At 44.7% G+C, this 23,413-nt stretch overlaps 1 protein-coding gene across 6 annotated transcripts; it reads right to left on the reverse strand.

The window, feature by feature from the left end:
• Window positions 1–1,662: 1,662 nt before the first annotated feature.
• On the reverse strand, window positions 1,663–23,047 carry Las1l (LAS1 like ribosome biogenesis factor). Of its 6 annotated transcripts, none has more exons than XM_041647072.1 (14): window positions 22,750–23,047; window positions 21,955–22,080; window positions 20,694–20,763; window positions 18,602–18,683; window positions 17,254–17,565; window positions 16,892–16,938; window positions 15,935–16,044; window positions 13,454–13,539; window positions 13,090–13,140; window positions 12,583–12,789; window positions 12,071–12,218; window positions 6,597–7,168; window positions 3,596–3,743; window positions 1,663–2,001 (listed from the first exon to the last, which is right to left on the reverse strand). In XM_041647072.1, the coding sequence occupies exons 1-14, from the start codon at window positions 22,941–22,943 to the stop codon at window positions 1,863–1,865; spliced, it is 2,292 nt and encodes a 763-aa protein (XP_041503006.1). In that variant the 5' UTR covers window positions 22,944–23,047; the 3' UTR covers window positions 1,663–1,862. The 6 variants fall into 6 exon arrangements, with proteins under 6 accessions (XP_041503006.1, XP_041503005.1, XP_041503003.1 ...); XM_041647071.1 differs by having other exon boundaries at window positions 3,596–3,746; XM_041647069.1 differs by lacking the exon at window positions 13,090–13,140.
• Between the last annotated feature and the right edge of the window lie 366 nt (window positions 23,048–23,413).

Below are 23,413 nucleotides of genomic sequence, written 5' to 3' on the forward strand. Positions count from 1 at the left end.
AATCGCATCTATGTCAAAACCATATTCACATCAGGAGTGGGGTCTAATAATCCTCATCCATAATGATCCCAGATGATGTTCAAAAAAAAAAAAAAAAAACAACCTAGCAACCGCTCTCTCTGACCAAGGGTAAATCACTTCTCTTTTGTCTGTCTCAGTATCTCAATACACTTAAAGGGAAATGTGGACTAGGTTAGGGGCCTAAGAGAAAAAGAATCTCAAGATATTTGAAAAAATAGGTAAAAAGGTGTACATACATTGTGGGGAGCAGGAGGAACCAAACAAGAACTATTACTTTCAAACCTTTTTCTAGGCAGAAAAATCTAATCTTTAAAAAGCAATATCATGTAACCCCAAAACATACACAGTAAAGTGAGCTAGTCTAATGTACACTAGGACTATAAATATGCATCTTTAGACCATGGAATATGTAACCACATATTTTCAAGTCCCTTCTTCATATTTAATCTAGATCATTCTTGCTGATCTTTCAGGCTTTGACTTTCGGGTATGCTAGAAAACCTTTAGCCCTTGCCTTTTTGAGAAGAGCAGCATTGGAAAAAAAACCCAAAAACCTCTGTATTAACCAATGCACAAGGGTGCTTTATCAACACCTATATGCTTACATGGTAAAGTTTGTTGTGCTGGTGGACTCATGGACTGCTTTGAAGAGTAACAAAAACTAGATTAGCTCCCTTGAAAAGCAATATATCAAATCAAGATATGTGTGTATGTATATATCATACACATAAATGTATATATGTAATATACATAATTATGCATGCACTAAATATGCATATATTATAAACATACTATTTATATAGTATTCTTTTAGATGATATACACTCCCTTAAGGTCAAGTTAGAACCCTTGTTGAAGTTCAGTGATGAAAATATCTGGTTACCATGGCTGAGGCTCTGAGTACCATCTGCAGCTTGGAGTGGCTTTGGGGTAGGCAGGGCACAAAACACCTTGACTGGGTTCCGAAACAGCATTTCCAACATAAAGTTTTAACATTTCTTGGAGCAGCTATTTATAGAAACAGCTTTAGGTACTTGGAAGAAGCCTAAGTAACTCTGTCCTTCCTCATCAGGCTAAAGGTTCTATGTTTCCTGGCAACTAGGGTCTGATGGAGAATAGGCACTATGAGGTAAGGTGACTGAAAACAGGGGCTGACATCACTAAGGTATATCTTAAAGCTCCAAGATGACTGCAGAAGTATACTGTATCTTTTCTAAGCCAAATGACAAAGAAATGACAAAGTATACCATATTTCCAGCTTTTTCTTTTTCTTGGTTTTTCAGTTTGTTGCTTGCTAAAAGAAAAACTGGATCCCACTCCCCGCTACCTCCTGTCCCCACAAAGCCCCATGCCCCAGTTATTCACTGGGCTCTAGAGCCAGCTGTGCCTCTTTTCTGGGCCCTGATGCTTTCATGTAGGCTTGCCCACATTACAGGGGTGCGATGCAGAAATAAGTTTTAAGGAGTCAGGCAGAAGGTATGCCTACAGTCTAGTTATGAAAGCAATTGGTATACTTAATAGGCCCCAGACTCCAGCTTCTACTTAAAACCCTTGTTACCATGTCACCTGTTATAGAATATCCACAAAACAAAGGGAAAATTACACTTACCTAACTCAGAAGACACACCCTCATCTCACAAACACCATGACAAAAAATCTGTTTATTATATTTCAAAACAAAACAGAAAATCTGGGGAAATATTCAAATTTCTATTGCGGTGGAAAGCTAAATTGATACAGCTGATCTGAACTATTTCCCAGGTTGTTCAGTCTGTACCATGGATGGACTCTGGGCTGTGAAATATAGCGGGGCTTCAAGGCCACTTGCATAAGGACAGTCATCAGAAGAGCTGCAGGCCAGCTTTGAGCCCATGCAGTTGTCCCTGGTTCCAGAGAAGGCCCTCCAAGTTGCTGCCGCTGTTGCTGCTGCTGCTGCTGCTAGAGTTGCTACTGTCTCCACAACAACTTAGGCTCAAAGTGCTGCAGAGAAAATGGGGAGTCAGTGAGGGAAAGAGGTGGCTCTAAACTCTGGAAGAGCTAAGGGAACTTAACTTGTATGTGCCTGTGGGAAAGGCCAACTTCCTGCCTGTCTTTATACAGAGATAGATAGGAGCTACTCTTGACAAATGATTTCAGGTGAGAACCAGGGGTGGCTCTGCTCCCTGCCCATGAAAGGAAGAAATGAGATTAGAACTTCTCAAGTGAAGCATTACACAGAACTGTAGTACAGAAACTAGCTTAAATTTCATGTATTGCTTGAGATTAAGGGATAGAGGTCCCACCTCAGCTCCAGGAGGATAACAGAGTGACTGGTTACCTCAGTAGAGCCTCTTTCCAAGGTCCTAGAGCTTAGGACCCAAAGGACATTTGGGTGGATCCCTCTCACATCTAATAGCGAGTTAAGGGGCTCAATATGAGGCTTGGGATATAGAGTTAATGTGACCCAACCCTGCTCCATATTTTAAGACTGCTTGAGGTACACAACTATCCTCTGTCTCCCTAACCTCACAAACACTCTTTTAGTTCCTGCTTCCTGTAGATCAAAGGTCCTTCCAGCTAGATGAGGTGCCATCTAGTTGATAGCTAAGCTATCAGCCTTCACTCAGGCAGATCTATAGTTACAGTGGATGAATGAAAAAAATAAAATTATTCCCTGGCAATGCTGAAGCATGCATGAGCAGCCCATATATGGCGGTTCTGTTGAACTTGTCCATATTGGCTTTCATGATGATGAGGATGACGGACCAGGTCTCTTCCTCAAGAGGGCACAATATCTTACTACAGATGGTTGTGAGCCACCATGTGGTTGCTGGGAATTGAACTTAGAACCTTTGGAAGACCAGGCAGTGCTCTTAACCAGTGAACCATCTTTCCAGTACTATAGTTATAATACTATAGCTGAAAAAAAAAAAACTTAGAAATAACAGTCCCACCCCTTCCCATCACCCACAACTTTACAAAGAAACTAAGGTCCAGAGTTGAATAAGAAAGAATCTGCCCAAAGTCACATAGCCAAGTCAAGGGTGAAGCTGAGCAAAGTAAGGGTTGGCATTTCGTATACCAACTACTAATGGAAGAGGGCTACAAAGATGGGCCAAGTCAACAGCTCTATATGCCCTGGCACTCACTAAGCCAAGCTTTCCTAGGGCCAGGTTAGTTGGCGGAGAAAGGGGCCTCTTATAATGGAATCCCACTTCCAATTGGCTTCCCCAGCTACCTCCTCTATTCATCTGCTTCTGGGGCAATTAGATTTTAGAGTCCTCCCCCAAAATGCCCGAGTGAAGGGGAGTTCAAGTCATCTCCTAGGGAATAAGCAAGCAGAACATGAATGGACTCTCAATTCCAATGGCCCATACACAAATGCATACAGAGAAGCACTTGTATACAAACTGGACTCAACCTGGAAGGGGCATCAAATCATGTGTGACTACTCCATTGGTTCCCTATACTAGGGAAAAGAAATAGGAATACTAACAAGGGCATAACCACTGACTCATCCGACCCACTTTTGTTTCCTCTTCATCCATCAGAGGCAGTCAAAGGGCTGAGAAAGCCCACTGCCACAGGTACTCACCTACTCCTGGACTTTGGGGCTTCTAGCCGCTGCTCGAGTACAAGTTGGTCCAAAAGATACATGGTGTCATAATTATCCAACAAAAGTTCTGTTGGGTCGTCAGTCTGACCTGGCATTCGGCCTATAGGGAATGCACCCCATCGCACATCTTCTGTATAACAAAAAGTGGCAAGAGTAAGCTTGGGAAAAGTCAAAACTATACTCAGACTCCATCTTAATTAGAAAGGCAGTCATTAAAAAAAGAAGTAACAATAAATGCTGGTAAAGATACGGAAAGGGAACGCTCATATACTGCTGATGGGAATGTAAATTAGTCCAGCTACTGTGGGAGTCAGGATAATGGTTTCTCAAAACAAAAAAATAAACAAACAATAACAACAACAAAAACCCAGAGTACCGTATTTACCCAAAGGATTTCAAGAAATCAATGTATCACAGAGATGTTTGCACATCAGTGCCTATTACAGCATTATTCACAGTTAGCCAAACCATGGAACCAACCTAGGTGTTCAAGAACAGAGGAATGAATAAAGGAAAGGCAACAGATAAATATCAAGGGTTTTTTTTCAGCTCTAAAGAAAATGGATGCTATGGCAGAAAACCATATTAAGTAAGCCAATCTCAGAAAGAGAAATACCAGGCCTTCTCTTATTTGTGCTATCTATCTTACATAGATGCATAAAATCATGTACTGCACATCTCACACATTTTAACTGTCTAGGGAAGCGAGGCAAACTAATGAGAGAGGAATATAAAATGATAGGAAGGTATGGTGGCAAATATCTTTAACATACAATGTATACTTTCATGAAAATTTAGACTAATTTTAAAATACCAAATAAAAATATTTACAGAAAAAAAGTGGGCTGATGAGCCGGTTTTCCTACTGGTAGACAGGCGCACCCCCAACTACCTACCTAGCCCTATTAGCTTTCTACATGTCCCAGGCTCTGTCCTCACTGTTAGCACTTCTCAAGAATACTCTATGCATCTTAGCATTCCACCACCTTGGCACTTTATAACTCTTACCCCATGTGCTTACATTACATACACATATACACACAGCTACAGACACTTTTCACCGCATAAGCAAAGACATCCTAAGATACGGCCGTATCAATGCATTAATTAGTGGAAATCTCAGAATTCTCACAGCATGTCCTGTCCATACCCACCAATACTGATCGCTATTGTTTATACAGCTATACCCCCATGATGTGTTTGAATGCCATATCCTTTCTTAGTGGCCTTGCCCAAAGACACACACACACACACACACACACACACACACACACACACACACGCACATCCTTAAGGGTGGATACTATTTCTGAGGTTAGAACAATCTCTCTATTTGCATATCTCCCTAATCCTGGCAGTTATAAAAACTTGTATCTGTCTTCATAATCTTTTATCACCCAATACAGATACCATCACACACAAGGCTCACTACCATTGGTTCTAGCAGGCATGAGCTGGCCATTCCCATCACTAACATTCCCAAACATATGTATATTATTGCCCAGATCTCTTTAGCCTGACATCCTTGTACATGTCCTCTAAGTTACAGCACAGAGCCGATTCTAAATGGCTATAAACCCCTCTGCAGGCTCCCACCTTCCCTCACAGACACTTTCTGGATCTCGTGTGTCTCAGCTGATCTTGCTTTCTCCTCAGAAAACACATACAACACTATGACCTACTTGAGATTCTCTTCACCTCCCCTATTTTTCTCTTCCACCCACATCTAACCCCACCCTACCCCACAGACACAACTGTTCCGGTGCCAATTCCTCTCCCTTTTGCTATTTACAAATCCCCAACCTCTCAGCTTTCCTTGCCCTAAGAGGTTTTTCTGTCACTATTTCACAATTTACCTATCAAATGTCACACAGACATGGACAGAGAGAGACAGACAGACACACTGCTCGCTCACTCCTGGGACTCCCACTCGAGTTTTTATACCACAGCCCTTCCATACCTGTCTTCATAGGGCAAAGGCTACAGATCTTCCCACGAGCTCATTCAATTCTTGATTCTATCTTACTCCTCACTGGGCTCAGCTGCTTTCCCTCCTTCTCCAGGCTTTGGCAAACAGACCACACCCCTGCCTCTGGTTTCCATGTGCATGCAGATATGTACCACCCCATATTGATTGTTCTATTTGCTCCATGTCTGTTTCCATTAAGGCTCCTCCTCAAACTAAATGAAGTCATTCAAAAAACTACCCTCAGAGAAAAGGACCCATGCACCTCACTCTCCATCACCAAGCCTCCCCTGCATCCCCTCTGGGCTTTAATCTCATGGACTTGGATGAACACCTAACATCTGAACCACTCTCTATTTTCTTTTGATCTTGTCTCCAGTTTTACTGACTTAATACCCCACGTTCCAATACACACAGCAGAAACTAGTTACCACCAGTCAGCCTCTAAGTGTACACAGAAAGCACTCTTAGTGTACATGAAAGCATGTGCCCTAATACATACACGGCCCTGGTCTATCACATTCTTTCCCTCTTACTGCCCAGGTAAGATCACACGCAGGTACTTACTTAAATGTGCTACTTATGTGAAGCCACTTGCCATCCATGTATATGGGTGCCTAAGGCTTGCCACACACTATCTACATCCTGTCCCTTTCTCATCTATTCTCTAGGGTTAAGGAAGGCCTCAAGAGTCAGCCAGCAGAGCACAGTGGCATCAAACTATAATCCTACCTACTCAGGAGGCTGAAAAAGGGGATTACTTGAACCCACAGGAACAACAGCAGTGTAGGCAGCATAGTGAAACCTCTATCTCAAAGAGTTAGAGCTGAGGACGTGGGACATGCACTCAGAAGGCTAAGGCTACAGGATCTCAAGTCTAGGGTTACATTGTGACACTGAATCTTAAAAGAGGTGGGAGGAGAGGCAGAGGGAGACTGAAAACAGAGGAAGGGCCAATGAAGAATCGAGGCAATCGATGAAAGAAGAAAGGAAGTGGATTTAAGGGCTACTTACCAGAGCTTACTTGCCATGCTGAACCCTGCAAAGCTTCCCTTTTCCAGGACATGACCCTAGTATTCTCAAAATCGTAGGATTCCTTCATGAGAGAGAAAACCCCCATCTCCATTCTGTCTTCATCGTCATCGTCGTCTTCGTCATCATCATCATCATCGTCGTCTTCATCCTCATCCACTTCCTCTTCTTCCTCTATCAAGTCATAACTTTCCTCTACATCTTCCTCCATCTGATCTTGAAAGACCTTTTGCTCCTGTTCCTCATCCTCATCCTGCTCCACCTCATTCTCCTGCTCCTCCTCCTCCTCATTCTCCTTTTCCTCCCCTTGCTTGGCATCCTTAAGGCTGCCTTGCTCCTTCTGTTGAGTATTTTCTTCAGACTCACAGTTGGCACCAGATGGTTTTGGGTCCTGATGTAAGGTATCCAATGTGTATGGACTTTTCCCAGCGGAAGAGGAACCTACACTTGTCTTTGCCACACCATTCTCTCCATTCTGAGTATAAATGGAACAGACACGCAGCAGCTTCTCCTGCTCCCCATCGGGCAAGACCTGTCCCATGGCGTTGAAGACTCTAAGCAAACGGAGGGATGGAGTAGGAAAAGGTCAAGGTCTCAAGTCAGTTCATAGCCCAGCACTCTGGGGTTTGAACTTATTCTCTTAACTTCCATACCTGCCTCTGAAGGGCAGCACAATAGAGCAGAGAGAATGCAAAACAGGAACATGTATCCTAGCTCAGCTCTCTGGCACATCTCTATGCTTTGCTTCTATCCTCATTAAAATGAAGACAATAACAGAATCTAACTTCTAGGGTTCTTGGGAGGAGGAAATAAAGCTCACCTAGAATGCCTGGCTGAGTGTCTAGTACACAGTGACAGGCAATGAGTGACAGCTACTAGTCTGCACTCAAACACTACATAAATATAAATTAGCCTAAATGGGCATATGGGACTGGAAATCAGAATGGGAGAACAGTCTCTCCTTTGGGCCTAGCTGAGGATTCTATCCTGAGGGCCAAGGATATGGTGGGAGTGTGCTGGGTTTCTTCTGCATGGAACACAATGTGTGATTCCTTATGGGAGCAGCTACAGCCCAGCCTGGAATGGAGGAAAAGAAAGAAAACAGCAGCAGTTGACGAGACAAAGCGAATGTGGAAGGGAGGCCTGATGAGCACTGTTAATTGACTGTGCGTGCTATAGGAGCTAAGGGGAAGCAGAAAGTTCAAGGAGGGAGCAGAGACTGGGGAGGGCTTCATGTAGGTGAGGCCCAGGTAGCCCAGGGACAAGAGGGAGCACACTGCCTGTGGCCAGAATAGCCTGGCGGGAGGGCAAGGCCCGTGCTGGGGAGCTGTGGGAAGAAAAGAAGGCTGGGAAGGGAAGTGTGTGCATCATGGGGCAGGCCATCTGCCAACTCTGAGGACAGGTCAAAGTCCCCATTTCTGAAGATCACCATGCTAACCACATGGAGGGAGGATGGCCAGGGCGGGGAGCCTAGAGGCAGGAAGACCAGGGAGGCACCTGTTTTCACAACTCAAAACAGTTGGTTAGGGAGGACCTCAGGCACTGTTGGTAGACATGGCAGGGAGGAAGCTGTAAAGGACAAACACACAAAGAGCACGGCTTGGTGACCAACGGGAAGGGTCCAACAGAGGAGAATTCAACAAGATGATACTGTGCACATAACAGACAGTGCTAACAACAAAACCACTAACAGATACGGAGCTGCTGGGGAGGATGAAGGTGAGCACAGCTCACAGAGCCTGGCCCCTAAGAGGTGGCCGGCACTGTGGGACACACAGCAGGATGGAGGGATGGGGCACGTCCTTCTCGAAGTGTAGAATGTGAACTAGGCATGTTTTGCAGAGAGAGCACAAGCAGCGCATGCAGACTGGTCGCAAATGACTGGCCACTGGTCTCTGGGGACAGAGCTGGGATCTACCGACTGGACTGGGAGTCCCTGTTGGCAGGACTCATTTCATATTCCAAGAGGACACTCGTTGATATTGAGCTGATCTCCCAGCTGAGGGAAGCTCCTGGATGCCTACGGCTTTATGTGAGGAAAAGGCAGGAAGAAAGCCTACCCTCTCACTGGGGTCCATTAGTGTGATTAATAATAAATGTCCTCAGGCACTTGACGTTGGCAAGATGCCTTGTCCCTGCTGGTTATTACCCGTCCCCTGTGCCCAGCTTCTAGCCGGCCCATTAGGTGCTGTACTGATACAAATCATCAAATGCACCTCTTTCCTGACTATGCCTGTGGCAGCCTGGGACTGAGGTCATGGGTTTAGGCTGGTAGAAAGAAAGTGCAGTTTAGACCCACAGAACTCAGGTCCCGATTCTCATCCCATTATTCAAAAAACACTGTGATTTTAAGGTACTACAATCCTTAGTCCCTAGATACCCTATCTGTGAAAATGTATTATACTTCCACCTCCCAAGACTGCTGTGTCAAATTAAAGGAAATAGCCTACTGAAAAAAGAAACGTGATGCCTAATACTTAATTATCTGTGGTATCTTTGATATTTTCTCTGGAAAAAAAACAAAAACAGAGTTCTATATTCACATAGTAACAGGTTTTCTGCCATAGCTCAATCTATGTGGAACATTAAAGAAAACCTCAGACATAAGGACAAGCTAACAGGGGGTTTGGGCCCTAACTGTAGCATACCTAGGCACAACCCCTCTATTTCCCACTCTGTATAATGGGTGATTTGATGCAAATTCATTGATTATCTGAGAAAGGTAGGATCTGTGCACAAGGAATCGTACCCAGGTGAGCCGCTGTTACTGCTGGCATGTGTCGCATCCCTCTGATATGCTTGGGTTGGGAGAAGATCTCTGTGGTCCAGACTTCTCCAAGACCAGCAGCTTCCACTCTGCAGGCACTTAGGATTGGAAAGTACCTTGAAGGCCATCTAATCAAACCTCTCCATTCTGCTCTTTTCACTCCCTCCCCCAAGTACAAACACATCCTACATTCCTTCTACACTTTTAAGAACTTCCTTGATTTTTTCTTTCGGAAATGCACAAGTGCTTCCTTTGATGCTCTAACCTGACTCCTCCATAAACTGCTAGTTTGTTTCCCCATTTCTTATTCACATCACTTCTAATCCAGAGCTCACACATCTGGCAGCGTGGCTGTACAGCTTGGTCCCATCTCCTGAAGCTCCTGCCTTGGCTGAATTTGTCTGTAAGGCCACATTTTTAGTTTATAAATATGATTGTAGCCCAGATGCCACTAAGGGTTCAAGAAAGACTTGGATCAAATAGATGGATGAGGAAACGACCACAGTCTTGGCATCCAGTCTTCCACTTCACTCATTCCTCACACACTGGGTCATGTCCTACCAATAGAAGCACTGCTGCTAAGGAAACGGCAGAGGATATTTCACTGAGTTCAATGGCATTTACGAAAGTCTGCCTGGTGACTGGATTTGTGTAATACGCTGGAGTACAGAGAGCTAATGCAGAGCTCTTGCCCTTGCAAAGCTTAGTCTAGGAGAGGGAGGAAGGAGACACAGGGGGACGGGGTAGACACGGCAACATAAATCTCAAATTTGGAAAATATTTAGGAATCAACAAAGGTTAGACTGTACTACCACCAAGTGAGATCTGCAACAATAAAGGATCTGCTCGCGCACTGGACCACCCATTCAAAGGCAGATGCTGAACATACAGCTGGATAGAGGAAACTGAACTGTGGAGGAAAAGGACTAGACTAAGGAGACGTGAGCTGAGAAATTTATATGGACAGGAAATAAACACTGGCATTTCCAGGAGGGTATGGCATTCAGCATTAACGTAGCAGATATAGAAATTAATGAGGAGACCTGGTTTAGATAATTAGGTCAAGGCAGCTTTGGGACCGAGTACCAACAAAACCGCAACAGGTTAAGGAGGAAAAGAGGAGAAAATCAAGATGCTGTGTGAAAACCACTTTTGAGAGATAGGGAAAAAAAAGTGCCAAGCTGATAATAAGCAAACAAAAATATGCATGGTCAAAGCAGATACTGCTTATATTATTACTCCTTTAACATGAAAAAAAAACCTCAGACACATTCATAAAGGCTAAGAACCAGCTAAGCAAAAGAGAAACTGCGGTGGGGCCCCAACAATGCTGGCCTCCGAAGCACAGACAGAAGAATGGGTTTTGATGCAGTGCAAGGCTACCTCAAACTGAGATTGGTGGTGTTGACTTTAGAGACAGACCAGCTCAAGAAGACTCAACGTCAGGTTGAGGGAGACCTGGTACATGCCTTCATGTACTGAAGGAAGCTAGGGTGAAATGGAAGGACTAGAGGTCAATGGGTCAAAACAGTCCAGGACTGGAGCCAAAGTGGTCAGTAACAAATGCGCAAACATAGAACTGAAGCCTGGCGGGAGACTAGAAAGTGTAAAGCTACATTGGCAGCAACGAGCAGTGCTGTGTTTTTCTCAGGGCAAGCTGGACTAGCTACCCAGGTTGAGGGAAGGAAGAAACAGAGCTGGGAAATGAATCCCGGCCTGGGAGTCTGTAAGTCAGACACTGCCAAAGGATCACAAGAACAGAAGGTGCCAAAGAGAAGTGATGTGATTAACTACAGACAAGGCTGAGGAAACAAAATAAAGGAAAGAAATAAAGGAATGGTGGTTGGGACACAGGTAAAAGCAGTGTCAAGGGATAGGAGGGTGAAAATGAAAGGACAAGACATGGTCACCAAGTAGAATGCTGGGATGTCAGCTTTCAGAGGAAGAAAGCTCGGAATAATGGAAATGTGCTGCTGTGTACAGTACAGAATGAAAATCTCCGGAGTTGAGGAAATGTGGGACAAATGGGTCACTCGAATGACAAATACTGCTCTAGAAAGCAGGAAGAGAATTGGGGACTAAAGGCTTTCAGGAGAATGAGGGAAGCAGCTTAGGGCCAGGAAGTGACAGAAAAGAGGGAAAGGCAAACAACCACAGATATTTACAGGAATCAAAACAACACTCCAATTGAGCACACAACTTAGAGAGAACTGAATAAAGGGACTCACAAGAGATATGGTTACCATGACAGGTAGGTCCAGAAACACAAATATAATTGGATGTCAGGTTAAACCTTCATTCTGCTAAGAAGGCATTGGGGATTGTTGTGTAACTATCAAAGGTATACTTTAGGAAGCACATAGAGGAGATAGCACTGGGCTTCGAGCCAGAAGACTTGGGTTCAATAATAAACACCAGTTACCATTTCCTGTGCACTTACTCTGTGCAGGCCACTATGCTAAGCATTCTCACACCAGACTCAGTTTAGCCAAGTCTTAAAAGGAATGACCATAGGAAGCAGCACCCTACGCCTCCCCTTTCCAGACTCAGTTCTCCAATCTGTTACTGGAAGGAATGGGATACCAGGATAGAATTCTCCAAAGGAGCCTTCCAACTCTGCCAGTCTAATGCTGTGAGGCCCTGAGGCTTCCAGGGCCATACCCTATTACCAGAGGGAACTAAGACTTACAGCTGAAGGAGTTGGGGACTGGCCCAGCAAGGTGAGCCCAAGCAGGACTCGACCACCTGGGGCCAATCAAGGGAGGCAGAACAGTTGAACAGCCTCCAGCTCTTTCTTGCTTCCCACTGGCTTGCAGAAAACTTCCGGGCATTCCGTCCTGAAAGAAAACAGAGGCTTAAGATAAGATAAAGAGTCAGGTGAGTCCTCCACCCAATCTTTGACCTCAAAATTCAGGATCAATCCCTCAACACCCCCCCCCACCTCCCACCCCCTCAATACTCCACCCTGTATTTTCCAAATGTGTAAAGCATCCAGAGCGCCCAATTTACTTGGCTCTGAGAAGAGAAAGGAAGAGGGAGATCTATTTGTTCACTACTCCCCACAGGACTCTCTTGAGCAACTTTAAACCTTTAAACAAGGGAGCTGTCCACATGGTGGTACTTTACAGCAGAGCGGAGACCACTGGCATATGCTTCTGCTTGAGATGCCTGGGCCCTGGGAAGAGGGCTAGTTTTCCTCACCAATCTTGGTGTTGGCCACGATCAGTTCAACAGTCCATCTAAGGATGTAGGTAGACCGGATCCCAGTGCTCCCCAAGGTAGACAACTCAAAGAACATCCTCTCCAGCAGGGCCTGTGTGAAGGTCTGGGAGTGCAGGCCCCTGAGCAGTGGCTGCCAGAACTGAGAGAATGGCTTTGGCACCAAGACGTCACTCAAGTTGATGTTTTCTGGTTTGTGAGGGATACCCGTTGATGGATGGGAAGGGCAATGGGGTCAAGAGCAAAAGAATGAGAGAGCACCAAAAGCAAGCCAGCAAGAGGGGGAGAAGAAAAAATGCACACCAAAGAGAAAGAACAGACATACCCAAGTCCCAACAACAAGAATTGCCATTGCAGAGCAAGAGGAAAGGAAAGCAGAACAGCAGGGAAAAAGAAACCAGTTAGTATCTGGTAAACAACAACCGATACAAAACCAAATACAAAAGAAAAAGAGCTCTGATTCTGACTTCAGCTTTGTCGATAACTCACTGTGTGTATTTGGTTCAGTAACTTCCCCTTTCTGGACCTCAGTCTGACCATCTGTAACATGAGGATGTTGGACTAGATGACCTCTCAAGGCCCTTCCAATGCTGCTGTTCTAGCTCTCTAGCTAGTGGCTAAATCATATTTAACAAGGCATAACAACAGTGTTAAGAAACCGCCGCCCTACCCATCCCTACCCACCTTGACCAATTCAAAGCCACCACTACTACGCGTCAGCAGGACTGTCTATTCTGTTCAGCCAAAGGGCTGAAGTTTCAGTCCCGTCCCACCCCGCACTCCAGCCCACTTCTGGAGTTCCCAAACAAGAAACACAGAACCCTAAGAGTCCTGTGGACATCCAGGACCCTACCTTCATACTCTATCTGCAAAGCTGCCAATTGCTCGAAAGTGGGGATAAGGAAGCCTTCGTCCAGAAAAGCATCCAGCACAGCATCCCTAAAGCAAACAGACAGTAATTTAGAGGGCACGGTTGCACATGCCTACAATCCCAGCTACTCAGGAGACACAGGAGGCCAAGGCAAAAGCATCCTTAAGTTCAGAACCACCCTGGGTAACATAACAAACCTCAGTCTCGAAGGAAGAAAAAGGTGTCCTTTCCAAATATACTGCATTGATTCATTGGCTATTTAAAACAGAAATATGAGTTTGTACCATTGGCTGGGGCTCATTGGTACAAGACTTAGCACAGTGTGCGTAAGGGCCAGGGCCTGATTCCCAGCACAAAGAAGAAAGACAAAATCAAAAACAAAACAAAAAAAGCACACACTAAAATGTTAAGCTGACAGAAGACTCACCTATTCCTGTAACACTTCCAAAACAGCTAATGTCTCTGGTTCAAATGGCCAGAGTCAGTGGGAGGGACTAAGTAGGCGACAATAGCTATAGCTTCACGTTCCCGGGGGAGAAGCTGAGCCAGAGTCTGGAATTAGTGGGCTTTAAACACTCATGTACCAAGCACATGGTGATGTGATGTCTATAAATGAGAGCAGTGGTGACTGAACAACTCAAATAACAGAATAAAAGTCTTAGGCTGACAGAAAAAAATAAATGCCTAGGTTAGAGCTCAGATCCTACAATATTGTTCTTTCTCCTGCCCCTTTCTCTGTCCTCTACACATTCCCTTCTTGCTACCTTCTTTTAGATCCTAGAAGCTGAAATGTTAGGTATTCAATTGCTAGTCCAAATATGATTCAGGACTTTGTACGAGAACCCAGATCAAAGTTAGAGGGGTTGAAAACTTCACCAATAGGGGAGATTTCTCAGCTTCATCTAGCTCAAATTTAAATCATCAACAGTGAATTCTCTACAGCTACTGGCTTGCTAACAACCTCTCCTAGCTGACTAGGTCTAAAGGAGTCAATAAGCTTTCATGATATCCTAGTATATAGGGCTGACAAGATAGTCAGTTTCTTCTATCCATCAGACCAAGTTTGAGAACATAATTGTCCTTCCAATCATCCCTCATCTCCTCAAATAAGTAGCTTAGAACTTAAAACAGCCACCAGATGTCTGCTCAGCACAAAAGGTCAGATACTACTATGTAGGGCACAGGGGTCGTTCTTCCCAGCTGCTGGAGAAGCTATTCCTCAGACTTTTGCTGAAGGGTAGAGTCAAGAAGTCTAGCATGGGCAAATTATAGTAAAATGCCTGTGGAAGCATGGTGGGGTGCACACATTTAATCTGAGCACTCAGAAAGCACAGGCAGGTAAATCTCTGAGTTCCAAAACAGCCTGGTCTACATAGTGCGTTTGAGGCCTGCCAGAGCTATATAGGGAGACCCTGTCTCAAAAAACAAAACAGACAAACAAAAACCCATAACAGCACCATCACCTTTGGAACTAGTCTTCTGGAAATAAAGACAAGATAACAAGAGTAATCCCAGTTTACATGACAAGCTTCCATCCAAACTCACCTATAACAGATATAGTATAGATTCTTCAACTCTGCGTCTTAGATATCTTTTAACTTTCCTTCACTGTAGGGCCAGCATTTACCTCCATAGTTTTTTGTTTCATCTTTTCTTTCTTCCCTTTTGGCACTGGAGATATCAAGGCCAAGGTTTTGTGCACACTAGGCAACTGCTCTACCACTGAACCACATCACATTCCCAGCCTGCCTCCACAGGTTGCTGTTGGTAGTGAGTCCTTCAAAGCCCTTTCAAATTGAATTACGCAGAATAAACAAGAGCAACATTTTTGCCTACTCGGCTTGAATTGTGGGCAGGGAGACACACCACAGCCATACTGAGTGGGAGAGGAGGGAACTTAGTCTCTAGCAGCCACACCCTAAGAAGGCCCTGCCTTTGTCTGCCTAGGCATGACTAGGTAGCAAGGTGTTAGTTGTCAGGGAAGGCACTCCTAACTCTGGCTGTTCTAGTAACTCACAGCAGGCAACCTGGTGGCTAGCAGGGTTAGAGGCACACCATACAGAAGACATAGTCACCATAAAAGGGAGGAAGATTTCCTCTAGGATTTCCTACAACAGAGATCAGCTAGCTAGAATATGACACCTGCTTTCCCTTTCTGGTACTAAGAATTGAATTCAGGGCATTGCACATACTAGGCAACCATAATACCACTGAGCTATATTCCCAGGTACCTTTCTTTTTCCCCACTCAACTATTATTTTGAGATAGGGTCTAATAAGTTGCAGACTGGCTTTGAACTTATTCTATAGCACAGGCTGTGAATTTGCAATCTGCCTACCTCAACCTCCCAAATAGCTGGGATTACAAGTCTACATCACCAGGTATGGTTTGGAAATCAATTTCAATGAGGCTTTCGTCCCCTACCCTAGAGAGCAGGTAACCCAGAGTTACCAGGTTACAAACCTGTTCTCCCATGTAATGCTTTTGAGTTCTTCCAGGATACACTGTACACACGGAGAAAGGTTGTTCCACACCTTAACAGCCTGAGGTAAATGCCTGTATTTCTCCAGCACCTGACAGCAAAAAGAGTCAATCAGAAGTGTGACCCTGCCAAGCAACCCACCCCAAATTCCTTCAGGATCCCTTCGCATAGTACCTCAGCACTGCCCTTAGGGGACAGGACAAAGCACACAAGATGGGCCTGCAACTCCTTTATTGGCCCAGCAACTAAAAATGACTACATTTTCTTCTTTTCCCACTCTCCCCTCCAAATCCTGTGGCTCCCAATAATCAGATACTCTGATACTAGGTGTCACATGGAAGGATATGGTTTGAGATAAACTGAGATTTTTGAGCCAAAGGGTAAGGAACAAATGGGAGAAATGAGTTATGGGAGCAAGGGAATTGTTGAGACCCAAAGTTCTTATCCTACTTCAGTTATTAACTATGTATATAACTCTGACTCTGACCCGTTCCTCATCCAAGGTTTCAATCTGTCTGTAAAAAAGGGAGAATGAACTAAATGATTTCTGAGCCTTTCTATAAAAACTACCTTAAGTCTCATCTGATGGAGGGAAGCTCATTTGCCCCACCTGCTGGTCATCTTGAGAATCACAAGGCTCTACAACTAGCCCATTCCCAGTTCTCTACACCAGAGCAGACAGTCCATCACCATCACTATGGGTTTGCCTCCTTCCATCACTTCACAGGACCATCTGCTTAGACTCTGCTCTCCTCGTTCCTAGTCCCACCCCCTCCAAACAGTACCTTCATGCTTTGCCACTTTTCTTCCAAATTCTGAGAAGCTCCCTCATGCTCTGCCACTTTCAAATTCTTTCTCAAGATTCCTCTCTCAGGTAGCTGGCAAGAGGGAAGAAATGCCTGTGGCAGGTAACAGCATACTGCACCAAGGACACTTACCTTAAACTGCTCCTCTTCATATGATACCAGCAATTCCCGTGCTTTTTCTGAAAACAGCATGGAAAAAAGTTAGGGAAGGAAGCCCAGCCTCCCATTCCCTCTGTGAATCTTGAGCCTCTTGTATCTCATTTCTTATGCTATAAACTGAGAACTAAAATTCCTTCCCCACTTACTTCACATAACTCGAGAAAAATCATGGGGCAAACGCCAATAACCACTACATCACGGAACTATCCCAGTGAGATAGTTTCTTTCTAACAGTTTCTATACTGGGACTCGCTAGATCCCACAGAAACGATCCATTAGGGAAACAAGCAGTTCTGAGCCCAAGCTGAGTGTTCTTTGCCCACATGAATACCTACCATACAGCTCTTTATATCTTGGACTGGGTTCTGGAGGAGAATCTGCCTCTTTCTTGTCTTTATCGTTCACATTGTTTTCAACAGGCAGCTCTTCATCTTTGTCATCCTCCTGAGGCTCTGGCTCTGGTTCTGGCTCTGGTTCTGCTTCTACTTCTGCTTCTACTACAACATCAACAATAGTTTCACTTTCCACTTCTTGGTGTTCTTCTGGCTCTATCTGGTCGTCTTCCAACTCCCAGGTCTCTTTCAGGGTATCCTCCAGTTGACGGCTCCAGTACGTCTTCTGGAGCCAATTCAGGACAAAGTAGCAACCTAGGAGAGGTAGGTGAATGGGACAGACATGTCATAGGACCAACTATGGGCAAGTAACTAGCAGGCTCCTAGCTTTCTGGGCTTCTGCTCTCATTTTGCATGTATAAATGGGAAAGTCAAAGGAAAAGACGGCTCCAGGGCTCAACTCCCAAGTAGCCACATACAGCCTCTCGAGCCTGGTCTTTGTATTCTCCTGCTCACTAGTATCTTTCCCAGGAGAAAAAACCACTACTACTGACCTTAGACATGGGTGACATATAAAATAAGGGGTGGTAAATGGGAGACCTGAAGCCTAGCTACACCAGCTACTTACATTCCCTTAGCCAAATTGCTTTCCTCTTCCAGATCTCGGTTTCCTGATTACAAGGGAAGAGCCCAAATCAGGGAGTTTTCATCAAAACAAAAAGAATGCCGAGTTCATGACACTATGGTTTACACCTCTCAACCCACCCCTTCAGACTACTTCCACCTATATAACAAAATGTAAGAAGAAAACATACCCTATAATTAAAATATCAAAAAGGACCATAACAGTGGGGCTAAAGAGATGACTCATCAGCTAACAGCAATTGTACCTAGAGAACCCAGGTTCAGATCCCAGTGCCTGGAGCAGGTGGTTTATGACTGCCTATAACCCTAGTTTCAGAAGCCCCAAAAACCTCTCCTGGCCTCTACAGGTACACACAGATAAATAGTAAATACACACTCAAATAAAAATAACAGAAATTTAAAAACAGGACCAGAACAGTACACTGCTAAGTCATATTGAATTCTAAAACAAGGTAATACTAATCCTGATTTCATTTTTCATACATTTTCATATATGGCTTTTTCCATATGAAAATACTACATACTGTGATCATCAAGCTTTGGAAAGCCCCTTATACTGTAGCCAAAATGAGTCTATAACATATTTCACCCAAGTTCTGGTCCTGACACCAGGTACAATCCTCCTCTCTGTGTCCCTTCCCCAAATGCCACCCAGCCCAGACCCAGGAGCTTAACTGTGCTAGGTATCACACCCAGTGACATTCACCTCTGCGGCAGTCATTTATATGGGGCATTTTCTTGTGGGTCAACTTGTGGCGAAGTTCAACAATCCAGTCTGGAATGTTCACCTGATTTAGGAGTAGAGGATGAGTTTAATTAGAAATGAGAAAATAATGAAGCTTGCAGAAACTCAGGGATGAATCACCCTGACCATCCATCCCCAGTGATTAAAATACAGGGTTCCTGATTATATTTTACTGCTTACTGGAAGTAGTGTTAAATAAGAAAAGGCAACTATCTCCACCCATTCTCCATCAAGAGATTTCTATGAAAGAGCATTAGTATTTACCTTCTTGGCTTCTCTTTGCCCTTTCCTTCTTCTTAGGTATCTTTATCCTTCTCTGCCTCCCACAAGAGCTCCAGGAAGTTTTTTCACGGTTGAGAACATACCCACCCTCAAAGCCCCTACACAACTAACATACTCACTCAAGCCAGAAATATCTGGCATTTTCTTGCTGCTTGGCTGAGCTGTTTCTTTCCTCAGACAGCTAGCTCCCGGAGGGCAGTCATTTTGACTACTACCCTCTTTTGTGTCCCTACCCAGAGGTATAGTCGGGCTCCTCACTTTCACTGGGCGACTGCAGAAAAGACAAGCAGAGCTTGCCAAGCCCACTGAAATGCAAGTTATGAGAACCATGGGAACAATCTGCTCTTTAAAACTGTAAAACTGGACATTCAATCATCAAGTCAAACTCTTTCTGTTAAGGACTCCGACAGCACAAGACATAATCCTAAGATTCAACAAATGGGATTGCATGACACTTAAAAGTGTCTGCATATCAAAGAAAATAATAAAACATAGAGATAGCACAACTTAGAAAATGGGAGAAAAATCTTTGCCAAGTATATATCATATAGGCAGTAATAGCTATAAAGAATCTCCAAAATTAAACAATAAAATATTGTACAATCAATAAATATACTGACTAACATACACTTCTCAAAGAAATGTGCATGGTCAATAAATATTTGAAATACTGTTCAAGAGCCTTAGGTCTTAAAAAAAGATAACTTTTCTTCAAGATTTGATCTCAACCCAGTCAGAATTGCTATCATTAAGAAAACAAGCAACCGGTTGGTTGTGGCACACACACCATTAATCCCAGCACTCAGGAGGCAGAGGCAGGCGGATCTCTGTGAATTTGAGGCCAGCCTTGGTCTACAAGAGCTAATTCCAGGACAGGCTCCAAAGCCACAGAGAAATCCTGTCTCGAAACTAAAAAAACAAACAAACAAACAAACAAAAAAAACAAAAAACAAAAAAAAGAAAGAAAGAAAACCAAGCAACAGTAAATGCTGGTGAGATGTGGGAAAAAGAGTGCCCTTATTCACTGCTGGCAAGAGTGTAAACTGGTATGGCCATTATAGAGGTTCCTAAACAACCAAAATTAAAATTATCATATGATCCACCTACACCACTCCTGGATATATAGCCAGGGATTCTAAGGCAAAATACCACAGAAATACTTACGCATCCACATTTACTGCTACCTTGATTCACAATTGCTGCAATATATAATGAGCCCAAAGGTCTATCAACATGTACATGAAGACAACATGAAGCATTTACAGAATGAAATTTTACTCAGTTGTAAAGTATGATATCATCAGAAAAATAGATGGAATAGGAGATCAGGATGTGAAGCAAATAAAATAAGCCAAACTCAGAAAGTCAACCAGTTCATAGATTTTCTCATATGCAGAATCTAGATTTAAATTTACAGATGGGCATGTATATGTTTAGGCGGTGAATATAGAAAGCAGACTGTGGGGGAGGGAGGAAGGACCTAATGAGAGGGACAAAGGAAACAATGGAATGTGACATGCAAGCAAATTGGAAGGATGATTTGAGAGAGGAACCAATAAACAAAGTATAACCATATGTGTATGAATGCTGCAACAGAACACACGCTTTCATGTGGTAACAGCACAAAACCTGAAAGCTAAGGGTCTGATGCTCCTCGTGGGTCTGTCTACCTGGCAGTGATGAGATTAATCTGCTTACATGTTACACCATGACCCAGTCAAGACACCCTCCTACAAAAAGAGGATGTGCAATGCCATTTTATCACACATACCTCCTGAGCCAGGTACTTGAGGGGGAGGTTAGAACATTTGGTCTTCCTCTCTGAGATAAGATTCACAAACCTGGGATGGGAAAGAAATAAGTGGTAGAGTATAAAAACCTGTTTCACTCAAAATTCCTTGTAAAGTTACTGATATCTTGTATTTCTACAATCTTTTTACTGACTGGCCTGTTCTTATGATTGGTGTCAGCCAAAGCAGGGACATTTCCACTCAGCCCAACATTGACTGGGGACTATGCTATGTACTGAAACAATACAGATAAGTAAGATACTGTTCTGGTCTTGGCAAACTTGGTCTGGAATAATCGTGACATACGATAGAACACAATATGCTATAGATATAAGAACAAATGACTACATCACATGGGGAACAGATAAATGACAGAAACAGAGGACAAAGGGAAAGACATCAAGACAGATAGTGGAAATATATAAGGCTTTGAAGTATGAGAAAACTTCAGCGGCAACCCTTCCCCCAAAATGTATGAAATTCTCAGAACCACTATGATTCAGTTCAATTGGAAGCTCCCAGCCTGTGTCTTTTCTTCCACAATTCAGCAACCGTTCAGCTTTCAGAGGGGAGAGAAAAGGAAAAGAAGTAGTTCAAGGAGCCCAGCCCAGTCCCCTCTGTATGTGTGGTGGTGATGGTATGATAAGATGGTTGGACAATCCACAATAAATTACAGCAATGAACCACTGAGCTGGGAACAATGGCAACTAGGGAGGCAGAGGCAAGAGGATCACCTTGGAGTAGGAAGCCAGCCTCAGTTACAAAGTGAGCTGTAGACCAATAGAAGCTACATGATGAAACCCTGCCCAAAGAAAGGAATTGGTGAAAAGTTAAAAGACTAAGTTAATAGGGAAGGGGAAACCCAGATTGTCAAAGCTGGGTTGGATCTAAATACTCCACATGTTCTGAATGTCACGCTCCCTCACAGCCCTACACTTGGTTCTGAAAACTCCACATGGTCTGAATTTCACATCCCCTCACAGACCAATACATATTTCAGAAAGGGGAGGGGAAAAGGAGAGAGAAGGCTTTCTTGAAAGGAAGAAAAGATTGTGTGAGCAAGGCATAGTTGTGAACAAGGCAGAGTCATGACCAAGATAAACAATCACAAGGTGATTCACACACAAAGACCTACCTAGGGCTTTTGTTCAGGTAGCACCTGAAGCCAAGCCTTGTTCATCCAGGTTTACCCACCTCCAGTTCCCAAAGCCACCCCCCAGTTTTCCCCCATGCAGGTCTTACCTGACCAAAGCCATGCCATAGAGCAGTCTAAGTTCATCGGTGCCCAAGCCACCAGCTACATCCATGAGCTTACAGCGTACCAGGTCAGCAGTAGAAGCCACTGCCAGGGGCAGGTCGTTGCCTAACCTAAAGGGCCACAGTCCAGCACCATCATAAAAGTCCTTACGCTGTCCCACCCGCTACCACAGAAGCTTGGTCGCTGCGCTCTACTCCCAATACACACTGAGGAAGTGCATGGGAATACAAAACACCGTGGGTAATAAAGGAAGTGAGACGCTGGCTGGGATACACGGAACGTATGAGCTACTACAGTTAGCAGCAGTGGTGTGGACACAGTTCGTTCTCTCACCCTCCCCAAACTATTTAGCTAGAGAGCTCGCAAATCACGATCACACCCCCGCCCCAAACTGAACTGAGCAGCCACCTCCTGCCCGCGTCCAATCCAAAGAGCCACAGTCCAATCCCTAACTAGAATCAGAAAGCCACCCTAGCATGTCTAACTACTCCCCTTTAGTCCTGGGCTCAGGTCCCCTCTGTTTGGCAAGTAAAGCTTAAATCTCACCGGTCCAAAAACATTAAGGGGACATACACCCTAGTTTTCATCCACGAGGTGAGTACGAGAACTTGGCTGCAACCCGCCCCCTCTCCTCCTCCCCCAGGCACTTGGGAGGGAGGCACCAGAAGGCAACTTCGGGGAAGGCTATAGAAAATAAGGCTGTCGCGGGAACTCAGGAAAGGAAGGAGTGAGGCACCCCCAGCACCCAGGTCAGAGGACTGACCCCGCCACCGCCTTACCTGCTCCGCCACACCGTAATACGGTTCAGCGCGTACTGCTGCAATTTCTGATCATCGCAGAACAGATAAACCGTCACTTGATCCCATTCAGCCCGGCTCAGCCAGGAGACCACGATGCTCTCGGGACACGGCGGCGGCTGAGGCTGTTTCTCTTTGAAGTCGTTCCCGTCCCACGAACGCCACACGCAGTCCATCCCTGGGGGGGATCCAAGACCAGGTTCAGTCCTGGAACCCCACCAGACCTGAAAAGCGCCCGTGTACCGCGCGCTTCCCGATAACGTGCGACCCTCGCTTCAAACGGCGGCCACCTCACCAGCCAATTGGAGAGCGCGACCCCGATGCAAGCCCGCCTCTCAGCGGCAGGGTGCCCAATTGGAACGTGGGGCATGCGTCCCACGTGCAGGATTACGCCCGCACTCGCCGCCGGAAGTGTTCTCTTCACAAAGCCGCCTTACCGGAACCACAAGCTTTCAGCTTCTAGGTTCTGCTAGTTTCCTGGCTGTTTCGCGTCTTCTGTCCCTTACAGGAACCAGTGTGTCCAGACTGCCAAGAGGGAAAAAAAATACTTTGCGCCCCTTGGCTGTCAACGGAGGAATTGTACTCCATTACTGTACTTTCCCGATAATATGCTTTAAATTATTTAAAAAGTTCCTAATCCGATAGG

Source organism: Microtus oregoni, unplaced genomic scaffold (assembly GCF_018167655.1).
Source record: "Microtus oregoni isolate MIOR12 unplaced genomic scaffold, Mior012 000155F_ref0000269, whole genome shotgun sequence".
NCBI classification, from domain to species: domain Eukaryota; kingdom Metazoa; phylum Chordata; class Mammalia; order Rodentia; family Cricetidae; genus Microtus; species Microtus oregoni.